This window comes from Triticum dicoccoides, chromosome 2A (genome assembly GCF_002162155.2).
Source record: "Triticum dicoccoides isolate Atlit2015 ecotype Zavitan chromosome 2A, WEW_v2.0, whole genome shotgun sequence".
Lineage (NCBI taxonomy): Eukaryota > Viridiplantae > Streptophyta > Magnoliopsida > Poales > Poaceae > Triticum > Triticum dicoccoides.
This window is the reverse complement of record NC_041382.1, coordinates 104,800,699-104,814,093: the sequence shown is the minus strand read 5'-3', so window position 1 is coordinate 104,814,093 and position 13,395 is coordinate 104,800,699. Positions and strand designations below refer to the sequence as shown.

General features: G+C 43.7%; 1 protein-coding gene across 2 annotated transcripts; it reads left to right on the top strand.

Annotated features, from left to right (window-relative positions):
• The first annotated feature begins 1,344 nt into the window (after nt 1-1,344).
• Nucleotides 1,345-13,190, top strand: LOC119353635. Of its 2 annotated transcripts, XM_037620274.1 has the most exons (5): nt 1,345-1,970; nt 3,415-3,448; nt 3,544-3,619; nt 3,719-3,765; nt 13,034-13,190. In XM_037620274.1, exons 1-4 carry the CDS (start codon nt 1,527-1,529, stop codon nt 3,726-3,728), a joined length of 564 nt encoding a protein of 187 aa, XP_037476171.1. In that variant the 5' UTR covers nt 1,345-1,526; the 3' UTR covers nt 3,729-3,765; nt 13,034-13,190. The 2 variants fall into 2 exon arrangements, with proteins under 2 accessions (XP_037476171.1, XP_037476170.1); XM_037620273.1 differs by lacking the exon at nt 13,034-13,190 and having other exon boundaries at nt 3,719-3,859.
• The last annotated feature ends 205 nt before the right edge of the window (nt 13,191-13,395 follow it).

The window sequence follows — 13,395 nt, the reverse complement described above, 5'->3', positions numbered from 1 at the left end:
TCCCCTACCGTTGGGGCGTGACTAGGTGAAGCGTGCCAGTGGCGGCGGCAACAGGGCTCGTTCGCCCCCTTGCGTGTGGATCCGATGTAGGACGGATTCGACAGGTAAAGGTGTCGCGATGCGGGGTTGTTTAATTTACACAGTTGAATCTTTATGCTTATCGTTTGAACAAAAACAACATGATTTTGTTGAACCTACTCTGGTGTGGACAAAACCCTCGACGAATTGTCCGGTAAAGTGAAAGATGCTGAGATCACCCCATCTCAAGATCGAGATGTGAGATCGAGACTGGCATAGATCGACCGTCTCATCAACCCATCCCAACAGTATTTATGTTTTGAGACAAGAGTATAACCTAATAGTTTTAAAGTGAGGGTCTCATGAGGTTCCTGTGACATGTAGTTCAGAACTGGACAAATGTTTGCTGCTTTGACTAGCAGTTGACCAAGGCACAAATTTTTGACATATCCCAACATAAGTGTAGATCTATGATGAAACAACACCTTCCTAATTGGCTACGGGTGGTTGGCGGACCGGGGTTTGCGGAGGAGGGGTTGAAGCACCTTGGTACCCAGTCTGTGCACACTGGTTGACGGTGAAGGCGTCCGCGGACGTCGTGTTCCTCCAACGCCTTCTGTCTTACTCCGGGTGAAAACTTGATCTTCGGATTGAACAGTGGCGATGTTCGTGGTCGTGCCCTTCCTGGAAGCATTATCTTGGAGTCCTTGGTCTGGCATATCCGTCACACATCTTCCAAAATGATCGCTCCTCGTGCTAGTGGTCTCCGTCGGCTCTAAACAGGTCCCTTTTTTGCACATCTTATAGGTGTTTGGTAGTCGTTGAGGTTGTGTGACGATGCCTTGCATTCGTGTATCTTGTCTTGGGGTGTGTGTGGCGTCCGTTTGTATCGGTTGCTTCAATGCATGTGATGATTGTTTTACACTATAAACAGGAAAACTCTTTTTCGTTTATTAATTGGCTTCCTCAAATAGCGACGACTATACAAATATCAACGATAAGAACGTTACAGGGGAGGGCGCCGGATCGCCCCTTCATAATTATTCGATTTGGTGTTTTTTCACCACGATATAACTTTTTACAAACAAATTTTAGTATTCCCATCATCTCGAAATATATTTACAATCTAGAAAATTCCCTCCAAAAATAATTACTTTTTTAAAAAAATTACTTTCCCACCACCTAATTTAGGTGTGATGTGTTGTTATCGCCAATATTTTTAACCTCCCGCTAAAAGGTCCCAAATTAGGGTCTTTGTTCCCACAAAAAAAATAGCCTATATTTAACCTTCCCGCTAGTTACCTTCCACGGCGTCTTCACGGGCGATTGGATCTGACCTCTCGTCCCCGGTTCCTCTGTGCTGCCGGCGTCAACACATCGCACCACAGTTGAGTCAGGTTATTCCTCCCGATCTCCTCCCTTCCTATAACCTCCAGTCCTCCTCGATCTCGACCTCCTCGCTATCCTCTGCGCCCGCCGACGTGGGCCGCGTCTCCGTATCCTTGGCCATGCCGGCGGCGGCAGCGATGCGGTCTGGCGTCGGCGCCGACGGAGCCGACGGAGTTCTCCTTGCCCATCAATCTTGTGTCTGGACCAAGCACGACACCACCTCGGTGTTGAACGCCGTGATAATGCTAATGCCCGCTCGGGCTCAAATCCCCCTCCCCCACGAGCTCCCCCCTCGACGCGCCGCCACCCACGCTCAGACCTCGCCGCCGCCCATGGCCTCCCCCGAAGAAAAGAGAAGAGAAGAGACGCAGGGAGATCGAACCAGCAGATCTAGTGGCGGCCAGATCCATCTGCCACGGTCGCCCAGGGCTCGCGCGCCTCCGACGACGCGGCCGTGCCCGTGTGTCAAGGGCCTGGTCGGAGATGCTTCTGCTCCGCCATGGCCATGGAGCTTCCTCCCAATCCAAGGTCTTGGACTGGACGGGGACGGCTGCTCTTCCAAGGTCTCGTCTCTTCTCTTCCGATCCATCCATCCCACACCCCATTCTATTTGCATATGTGTAGATACATATTCAGATCAAACTGAACCCCAAACCATGGGCACTACTTCAAGAAATATAGTCCAGTAGGACCACGGAGGTGTGTCCCGGTAGAGTGAAAAAAATATCCTCTGCCTTATGCCCTATGTGTTAGTTATTTACATACGTACGAGGGATCTCTGATTCATACCCTAGATTGCATAGATGCTGTTAGTATGATTCAGTCTCCAGCTTTTTTATGTCAACTAGGAACGTCTGCAGTCATTTGAAAAGCTAATCTTGATAACCATGTACTATCTCATCATACTCTTCCTTCAAAGGGATAAATAGTGCCTTTCACAGTATATTCTCCTGGATAGTTCTGTCCTGTTTCTAACATTTGAATATGGTAGATTGACCTCTGAATCAAATTAAGGTTTCTAGACCCTTTCGCAGAGTTACTCCATCATCCATCTGTATGTTTTTATATACGTTGCCATGTTGCTACAAGTTAGTAATTTAATGAAATCACCCCACTGTTCCATTAGTTACTGCCTAAGAGATTGTTGCTTTGTACCATCTGAACCTGACTAGAAATAGTTATTTTTGAAGTTGGCCCTTTGTTGGAGTTTGATAGCATATTACATTAAGACAATTTATTTGACTCATGGAGAGAATATGATCCTGTTATTCACCTGAATATCATTCGTACCAGCTGATTTTAGGACAATGTATTCAATCATCATGGCTGGTTTCCTTTCCCCTTAGCAATTGCTTAAACAAAACAACTGAACAAGACTGACTTTATTTGATGCATTATATACATATATACATACTTCTAAAACCAAGCATGTTGAGACTTTTTAAATATACACAAGAAAATGCATTGTGGGCATTGCGGCGTCTAGCTTAGAAAGTGTCATGGCGGCAACTTTTGCTGAACATAAACCAACAATTTAGTAGTCAAGGAACCATCCTTTTTCCTTATGCATGGATGCATGGAAGAAAAAGATCATCTTTTGCTGTACTGCACTATTTGGGTGCACACTCAGTACAATATCTTTAGCTTCTTCAATATGTTCAGGAATTAATCTTTCTCCAATATCTTCAGCTTCTCAATTTTGTAGAATTTTAACAAAAGAATGCTTGGATAAATCTCTACCATTAAGAGAATAGTGACCTTGGAACATAACTGGTTGTACCAAGAAAGTTTAAGAGGGATATGTATGATCATTTCTAATTAGCTCTACTTCAGATTTTACTTTACCATGGTCTGTAAGCATAGGAGCCTGGCAGTTTTCAAACAGACAGATAAATAGTTCATACTCTTAAATTTTTTTGTTAAACTGATTTGATTTTATGCCTGCTTTACATATTGCGTTTCTTCTTAAATTGACTTAAAATTTTATGTCTGCTTTACTTACACAAGGGCACAATGATGAATTTTAAGGACGATGCTCCTGGTACACAACATCCTTACTTCATAATCACCTATCTAAATGGTGCACAACATCAATGCTTTGTTAATGCTAAGTCTCATGATTGTTTTTGTGTGCAGAAAATAAAGACTCTGTTCTCTTAACAAGGATGAAGTATAACAGCATACAAAAACCAACGTGGACAACCCACATCTGGTAAATTGTTTAGCATTTGCTATAATGAATAGAATTTTGGTGTGGGTTCAATTGCTTTACACATTTACACTTGTATAATTGTTCTGTATGCACGAGCAGGATGTCATGAGCATGGGCGTGATGCCTGAAGGAAATATGCTCTAGAGGTAATAATAAAGTTATTATTTATTTCTTTATATCATGATAAAGGTTTATTATTTATGCTAGAATTGTATTAACCGGAAACATGATACATGTGTGAATACATAGACAAACAGAGTGTCACTAGTATGCCTTTACTTGACTAGCTCGTTAATCAAAGATGATTATGTTTTCTAACCATGGACAAAGAGTTGTCATTTGATTAACGGGATCACATCATTAGTTGAATGATCTGATTGACATGACCCATTCCATTAGCTTAGCACCCGATTGTTTAGTATGTTGCTATTTCTTTCTTCATGACTTATACATGTTCCTATGACTATGAGATTATGTAACTCCCGTGTGCCGGAGGAACACTTTGTGTGCTACCAAACGTCACAACGTAACTGGGTGATTATAAAGGTGCTCTACAGGTGTCTCCAAAGGTACATGTTGGATTGACGTATTTTGAGATTAGGATTTGTCACTCCGATCGTCGGAGAGGTATCTCCGGGCCCTTTCGGTAATTCACATCACTTAAGCCTTGCAAGCATTGCAACTAATGAGTTAGTTGCGGGATGATGTATTACGGAACGAGTAAAGAGACTTGCCGGTAACGAGATTGAACTAGGTATTGGATACCGACGATCGAATCTCGGGCAAGTAACATACCGATGACAAAGGGAACAACGTATGTTGTTATGCGGTCTGACCGATAAAGATCTTCGTACAATATGTAGGAGCCAATATGGGCATCCAGGTCCCGCTATTGGTTATTGACCGGGGATATGTCTCGGTCATGTCTACATTGTTCTCGAACCCGTAGGGTCCGCACGCTTAAGGTTTCGATGATAGTTATATTATGAGTTTGTATGTTTTGATGTACCGAAGGTTATTCGGAGTCCCGGATATGATCACGGACATGACGAGGAGTCTCGAAATGGTCGAGACATAAAAATTGATATATTGGAAGCCTATGTTTGGATATCGGAAGTGTTCCGGGTGAAATCGGGATTTTACCGGAGTATCGGGAGGTTACCGGAACCCCCCGGGAGCTATATGGGCCTTAGTGGGCCTTAGTGGAAAAGAGAAGAGGTGGCCTGAGATGGGCCGCGCGCCCCTCCCCTCCCTTGGTCCGAATAGGACAAGGAGAGGGGGCCGGCCCCCCTTTCTCCTTTCCCCCCTCCACGAATCCTATTCCAACTAGGATGGGGGGAATCCTACTCCTGGAAGGAGTAGGACTCCTCCTGGCGCGCCTCTCCTAGGCCGGCTGCACCCCCCCCTTGAGCCTTTATATACAGAGGCAGGGGCATCCCAGAGGAACACAAGTTGATCCACGTGATCATATTCTTAGTCGTGTGCGGCGCCCCCTGCCACCATAGTCCTCGATAATATTGTAGCGGTGCTTAGGCGAAGCCCTGCGACAGTAGTATATCAAGATCGTTACCACGCCGTCGTGCTGACGGAACTCTTCCCCGACACTTTGCTGGATCGAAGTCCGGGGATCGTCATCGAGCTGAACGTGTGCTAGAACTCGGAGGTGCCGTAGTTTCGGTGCTTGATCGATCGGGCCGTGGAGACGTACGACTACATCAACCAAACGCTTTCGTTGTCGATCTACAAGGGTACGTAGATCACACTCTCCCCTCTCGTTGCTATGCATCACCATGATCTTGCGTGTGCGTAGGAAATTTTTTGAAATTACTATGTTACCCAACAGTGGCATCCGAGCCTAGGTTTTATGTGTTGATATTATATGCACGAGTAGAACACAAGTGAGTTGTGGGCGATATAAGTCATACTACTTACCAGCATGTTATACTTTGGTTCGGCGGTATTGTTGGACGAAGCGGCCCGGACCGACATTACGCGTACGCTTACGCGAGACCGGTTCTCCCGACGTGCTTTGCATATAGGTGGTTTGCGGGTGACAGTTTCTCCAACTTTAGTTGAACCAAGTGTGGCTACGCCCGGTTCTTGCGAAGGTTAAAACAACACCAACTTGACAAACTATCGTTGTGGTTTTGATGCGTAGGTAAGATTGGTTCTTGCTTAAGCCCGTAGCAGCCACGTAAAACTTGCAACAACAAAGTAGAGGACGTCTAACTTGTTTTTGCAGGGCATGTTGTGATGTGATATGGTTAAGACATGATGCTAAATTTTATTGTATGAGATGATCATGTTTTGTAACCGAGTTATCGGCAACTGGCAGGAGCCATATGGTTGTCGCTTTATTGTATGCAATGCAATCGCGCTGTAATGCTTTACTTTATCACTAAGCGGTAGCGATAGTCGTGGAAGCATAAGATTGGCGAGACGACAACGATGCTACGATGGAGATCAAGGTGTCGCGCCGGTGACGATGGTGATCATGACAGTGCTTCAGAGATGGAGATCACAGGCACAAGATGATGATGGCCATATCATATCACTTATATTGATTGCATGTGATGTTTATCTTTTATGCATCTTATCTTGCTTTGATTGACGGTAGCATTATAAGATGATCTCTCACTAAATTATCAAGATAAAAGTGTTCTCCCTGAGTATGCACCGTTGCCAAAGTTCGTCGTGCCCAGACACCACGTGATGATCGGGTGTTATAAGCTCTACGTCCATCTACAACGGGTGCAAGCCAGTTTTGCACACGCAGAATACTCAGGTTAAACTTGACGAGCCTAGCATATGCAGATATGGCCTCGGAACACTGAGATCGAAAGATCGAGCGTGAATCATATAGTAGATATGATCAACATAGTGATGTTCACCATTGAAAACTACTCCATTTCACGTGATGATCGGTTATGGTTTAGTTGATTTGGATCATGTGATCACTTAGAGGATTAGAGGGATGTCTATCTAAGTGGGAGTTCTTTAAGTAATTTGATTAATTGAACTTAAATTTATCATGAACTTAGTACCTGATAGTATCTTGCTTATGTATGTTTGATTGTAGATAGATGGCCCGTGCTGTTGTTCCGTTGAATTTTAATGCGTTCCTTGAGAAAGCAAAGTTGAAAGATGATGGTAGCAATTACACGGACTGGGTCCGTAACTTGAAGATTATCCTCATTGCTGCACAGAAGAATTACGTCCTGAAAGCACCGCTGGGTGCCAGGCCTGCTGCTGGAGCAACACCAGATGTTATGAACGTCTGGCAGAGCAAAGCTGATGACTACTCGATAGTTTAGTGTGCCATGCTTTACGGCTTAGAATCGGGACTTCAACGACGTTTTGAACGTCATGGAGCATATGAGATGTTCCAGGAGTTGAAGTTAATATTTCAAGCAAATGCCCAGATTGAGAGATATGAAGTCTCCAATAAATTCTATAGCTGCAAGATGGAGGAGAACAGTTCTGTCAGTGAGTATATACTCAAAATGTCTGGGTATAATAATCACTTGATTCAAATGGGAGTTAATCTTCCAGATGATTGCGTCATTGACAGAATTCTCCAATCACTGCCACCAAGCTACAAGAGCTTCGTGATGAACTATAATATGCAAGGGATGAATAAGACTATTCCCGAGCTCTTCGCAATGCTGAAAGCTGCGGAGGTAGAAATCAAAAAGGAGCATCAAGTGTTGATGGTCAACAAGATCACTAGTTTCAAGAAAAAGGGCAAAGGGAAGAAGAAGGGAACTTCAAGAAGAACAACAAGCAAGTTGCTGCTCAAGAGAAGAAACCCAAGTCTGGACCTAAGCCTGAAACTGAGTGCTTCTACTGCAAGCAGACTGGTCACTGGAAGCGGAACTGCCCCAAGTATTTGGCGGATAAGAAGGATGGCAAGGTGAACAAAGGATATGTGATATACATGTTATTGATGTGTACCTTACTAATGCTCGCAGTAGCACCTGTGTATTTGATACTGGTTCTGTTGCTAATATTTGCAACTCGAAACAGGGACTACGGATTAAGCGAAGATTGGCTAAGGACGAGGTGACGATGCGCGTGGGAAATGGTTCCAAAGTCGATGTGATCGCGGTCGGCACGCTACCTTTACATCTACCTTCGGGATTAGTATTAGACCTAAATAATTGTTATTTGGTGCCAGCGTTGAGCATGAACATTATATCTGGATCTTGTTTAATGCGAGACGGTTATTCATTTAAATCAGATAATAATGGTTGTTCTATTTATATGAGTAATATCTTTTATGGTCATGCACCCTTGAAGAGTGGTCTATTCTTATTGAATCTCGATAGTAGTGATACACATATTCATAATGTTGAAGCCAAAAGATGCAGAGTTGATAATGATGGTGCAACTTATTTGTGGCACTGCCGTTTAGGTCATATCGGCGTAAAGCGCATGAAGAAACTCCATACTGATGGACTTTTGGAGCCACTTGATTATGAATCACTTGGTACTTGCAAACCGTGCCTCATGGGCAAGATGACTAAAACACCGTTTTCCGGTACTATGGAGAGAGCAACAGATTTGTTGGAAATCATACATACAGATGTATGTGGTCCGATGAATATTGAGGCTCGTGGCGGATATCGTTATTTTCTCACCTTCACAGATGACTTAAGCAAATATGGGTATATCTACTTAATGAAACATAAGTCTGAAACATTTGAAAAGTTCAAAGAATTTTAAAGTGAAGTTGAAAATCATCGTAACAAGAAAATAAAGTTTCTACGATCTGATCATGGAGGAGAATATTTGAGTTACGAGTTTGGTGTACATTTGAAGCAATGCAGAATAGTTTCGCAACTCACGCCACCCGGAACACCACAGCGTAATGGTGTGTCCGAACGTCGTAATCGTACTTTAATAGATATGGTGCGATCTATGATGTCTCTTACTGATTTACTGCTATCGTTTTGGGGTTATGCTTTAGAGACGGCCGCATTCACGTTAAATAGGGCACCATCGAAATCCGTTGAGACGACGCCTTATGAACTATGGTTTGGCAAGAAACCAAAGTTGTCGTTTCTGAAAGTTTGGGGCTGCGATGCTTATGTGAAAAAGCTTCAACCTGATAAGCTCGAACCCAAATCGGAGAAATGTGTCTTCATAGGATATCCAAAGGAAACTATTGGATACACCTTCTATCACAGATCCGAAGGCAAGACTTTTGTTGCTAAATTCGGAAACTTTCTGGAGAAGGAGTTTCTCTCGAAAGATGTGAGTGGAAGGAAAGTAGAACTTGATGAGGTAACTGTACCTGCTCCCTTATTGGAAAGTAGTACATCACAGAAAACTCTTTCTGCGACACCTACACCAATTAGTGAGGAAGCTAATGATAATGATCATGAAACTTCAGGACAAGATACTACCGAACCTCGTAGATCAACCAGAGTGAGATCCGCGCCAGAGTGGTATGGTAATCCTGTTCTGGAAATCATGCTGCTAGATCATGATGAACCTACAAACTATGAAGAAGCGATGGTGAGCCCAGATTCCGCAAAATGGCTTGAAGCCATGAAATCTGAGATGGGATCCATGTATGAGAACAAAGTATGGACTTTGATTGACTTGACCGATGATCGGCAAGCAATTGAGAATAAATGGATCTTCAAGAAGAAGACTGATGCTGACGATAATATTACTGTCTACAAAGCTCGACTTGTCGCAAAAGGTTTTCAACAAGTTCAAGGGGTTGACTACGATGAGACCTTCTCACCCGTAGCGATGCTTAAGTCTGTCCGAATCATGTTAGCAACTGCCGCATTTTATGATTATGAAATTTGGTAGATGGATGTCAAAACTGCATTCCTGAATGGATTTCTGGAAGAAGAGTTGTATATGATGCAACCAGAAGGTTTTGTCGATCCAAAGGGAGCTAACAAAGTGTGCAAGCTCCAGCGATCCATTTATGGACTGGTGCAAGCCTCTCGGAGTTGGAATAAACGCTTTGATAGTGTGATCAAAGCATTTGATTTTATACAGACTTTCGGAGAAGCCTGTATTTACAAGAAAGTGAGTGGGAGCTCTGTAGCATTTCTGATATTATATGTGGATGACATATTACTGATTGGAAATGATATAGAATTTCTGAATAGCATAAAGGGATACTTGAATAAGAGTTTTTCAATGAAAGACCTCGGTGAAGCTGCTTACATATTAGGCATAAAGATCTATAGAGATAGATCAAGACGCTTAATTGGACTTTCACAAAGCACATACCTTGACAAGATTTTGAAGAAGTTCAAAATGGATCAAGCAAAGAAAGGGTTCTTGCCTGTGTTACAAGGTGTGAAGTTGAGTCAGACTCAATGCCCGACCACTGCAGAAGATAGAGAGAAAATGAAAGATGTTCCCGATGCTTCAGCCATAGGCTCTATCATGTATGCAATGCTGTGTACTAGACCTGATGTGTGCCTTGCTATAAGTCTAGCAGGGAGGTACCAAAGTAATCCAGGAGTGGATCACTGGACAGCGGTCAAGAACATCCTGAAATACCTGAAAAGGACTAAGGATATGTTTCTCGTATATGGAGGTGACAAAGAGCTCATTGTAAACGGTTACGTTGATGCAAGCTTTGACACTGATCCGGACGATTCTAAATCGCAAACCGGATACGTGTTTACATTAAACGGTGGAGCTGTCAGTTGGTGCAGTTCTAAACAAAGCGTCGTGGCGGGATCTACATGTGAAGCGGAGTACATAGCTGCTTCGGAAGCAGCAAACGAAGGAGTCTAGATGAAGGAGTTTATATCCGATCTAGGTGTCATACCTAGTGCATCGGGTCCAATAAAAATCTTTTGTGACAATACTGGTGCAATTGCCTTGGCAAAGGAATCCAGATTTCACAAGAGAACCAAACACATCAAGAGACGCTTCAATTCCATCCGGGATCTAGTCCAGGTGGGAGACATAGAGATTTGCAAGATACATACGGAGCTGAATGTAGCAGACCCGTTGACTAAGCCTCTTCCACGAGCAAAACATGATCAACACCAAAGCTCCATGGGTGTTAGAATCATTACTGTGTAATCTAGATTATTGACTCTAGTGCAAGTGGGAGACTGAAGGAAATATGCCCTAGAGGCAATAATAAAGGTATTATTTATTTCCTTATATCATGATAAAGGTTTATTATTCATGCTAGAATTGTATTAACTGGAAACATAATACATGTGTGAATACATAGACAAGCAGAGTGTCACTAGTATGCCTCTACTTGACTAGCTCGTTAATCAAAGATGATTATGTTTTCTAACCATGGACAAAGAGTTGTCATTTGATTAACGGGATCACATCATTAGTTGAATGATCTGATTGACATGACCCATTCCATTAGCTTAGCACCCGATTGTTTAGTATGTTGCTATTGCTTTCTTCATGACTTATACATGTTCCTATGACTATGAGATTATGTAACTCGCGTGTGCCGGAGGAACACTTTGTGTGCTACCAAACGTCACAACGTAACTGGGTGATTATAAAGGTGCTCTACAGGTGTCTCCAAAGGTACATGTTGGGTTGACGTATTTCGAGATTAGGATTTGTCATTCCGATCGTCGGAGAGGTATCTCTGGGCCCTCTCGGTAATGCACATCACTTAAGCCTTGCAAGCATTGCAACTAATGAGTTAGTTGCAGGATGATGTATTACAGAACGAGTAAAGAGACTTGCCGGTAACGAGATTGAACTAGGTATTGGATACCGACGATCGAATCTCGGGCAAGTAACATACCGATGACAAAGGGAACAACGTATGTTGTTATGCGGTCTGACCGATAAAGATCTTCGTAGAATATGTAGGAGCCAATATGGGCATCCAGGTCCCGCTATTGGTTATTGACCGGGGACATGTCTCGGTCTTGTCTACATTGTTCTCGAACCCGTAGGGTCCGCACGCTTAAGGTTTCGATGACAGTTATATTATGAGTTTATACGTTTTGATGTACCGAAGGTTGTTCGGAGTCCCGGATGTGATCACGGACATGACGAGGAGTCTCGAAATGGTCGAGACATAAAGATTGATATATTGGAAGCCTATGTTTGGATATCGGAAGTGTTCCGGGTGAAATCGGGATTTTACCGGAGTACCGGGAGGTTACCGGAACCCCCCGGGAGCTATATGGGCCTTAGTGGGCCTTAGTGGAAAAGAGAAGAGGTGGCGTGAGATGGGCCGCGCGCCCCTCCCCTCCCATGGTCCGAATAGGACAAGGAGAGGGGGCCGGCCCCCCTTTCTCCTTTCCCCCCTCCGCGAATCCTATTCCAACTAGGATTGGGAGGGGGGGATCCTACTCCCGGAGGGAGTAGGACTCCTCCTGGCGCGCTTCTCCTAGGCCGGTCGCACCCCCCCCCCCTTGAGCCTTCATATACAGAGGCAGGGGCACCCCGGAGGAACACAAGTTGATCTACGTGATCATATTCTTAGCCGTGTGCGGCGCCCCCTGCCACCATAGTCCTCGATAATATTGTAGCGGTGCTTAGGCGAAGCCCTGCGACAGTAGTACATCAAGATCGTCACCATGCCGTCGTGCTGACGGAACTCTTCCCCGACACTTTGCTGGATCGGAGTCCGGGGATCGTCATCGAGCTGAACGTGTGCTAGAACTCGGAGGTGCCGTAGTTTCGGTGCTTGATCGGTCGGGCCGTGGAGACGTACGACTACATCAACCAAACGCTTCTGTTGTCGATCTACAAGGGTACGTAGATCACACTCTCCCCTCTCGTTGCTATGCATCACCATGATCTTGAGTGTGCGTAGGAACTTTTTTGAAATTACTACGTTACCCAACAATGCCTTCGCTGTTGACTCCATTGCAATGTCCCATGCAATATCTCTTGCCCCTGATATGTGGGTCATGAGGGTCGTTTTTTAAATGGACTCGCAACTCCTGGTGGAAGCACTGAATATCAATAAGGTGGACTCGTCGGCCTATGCTGCTGTTATTGAGGATACCAAGTACCAACTCAAATTATGGTTTTCTTATTATGAAATAAATGTATGTCGTCGCTTGGCAAACTCTGGTGCTCATGAGCTTACTAGTCTTGGCAGGATGTACGGACCTAACAACTATGAGGAATGGGATGCCGATGTACCGGCCCTTGTGGCTGCCTGTGCTTTGGGTGATTCAGCCCAGCACCGTTAAGTTATAAAGCAATGTTTTTTCTCAAAGGAGAAGCTTTTAGTAGATGTACTTGTGCTTATGCTTTACACATTTACACTTGTATAATTATTATGATCCTTGAATTACATGCTTGATGACATGGTATTAGTCCAGTTAGTTTGGTGATAGTTGTTTTTAACAATGGGGCTGGAATAATTGTATGTTGTATGTTATGTTCAACTCATTAACTAGAATTTTTTTTATTTCTTGATTGCAGGATCCAAAGAACTAGCTGCACTGGACTCCAGATCACGGACAGTTTAGTCTTCGCAGTTAATTAGGATGGCTAAATTACATTTGAGTTTCATTTGATTGATATTTGCTATGAGAATTATGAATTTACATATTATACGTATGGTTTTGAATATTGCAATTGAAAGGCTGTATTTTTTTACGGTTGCAATAGGCTGTTACCAGAACACACTTTCAGTTGCCACATGCTAGCACCACTACAAATATAGGGTTGCATCATATCTCAGTCGCTATGCCTACCTGTTTTGTTGCACAAGGATGCTGCAACAGAGCACTTTATATTATCGCAATAGTTTGGCACCACTATTTTTTGCACGATGCAATAAC

Coding starts and splice junctions, on each gene's coding strand:
- LOC119353635 (XM_037620274.1), top strand. CDS start 1,527: ATGCCGGCGGCGGCAGCGATGCGGTCTGGCGTCGGCGCCGACGGAGCC. Junction 1,971..3,414: donor GGGACGGCTGCTCTTCCAAG/GTCTCGTCTCTT, acceptor TACTTACACAAG/GGCACAATGATGAATTTTAA. Junction 3,449..3,543: donor TTTTAAGGACGATGCTCCTG/GTACACAACATC, acceptor TTTTGTGTGCAG/AAAATAAAGACTCTGTTCTC.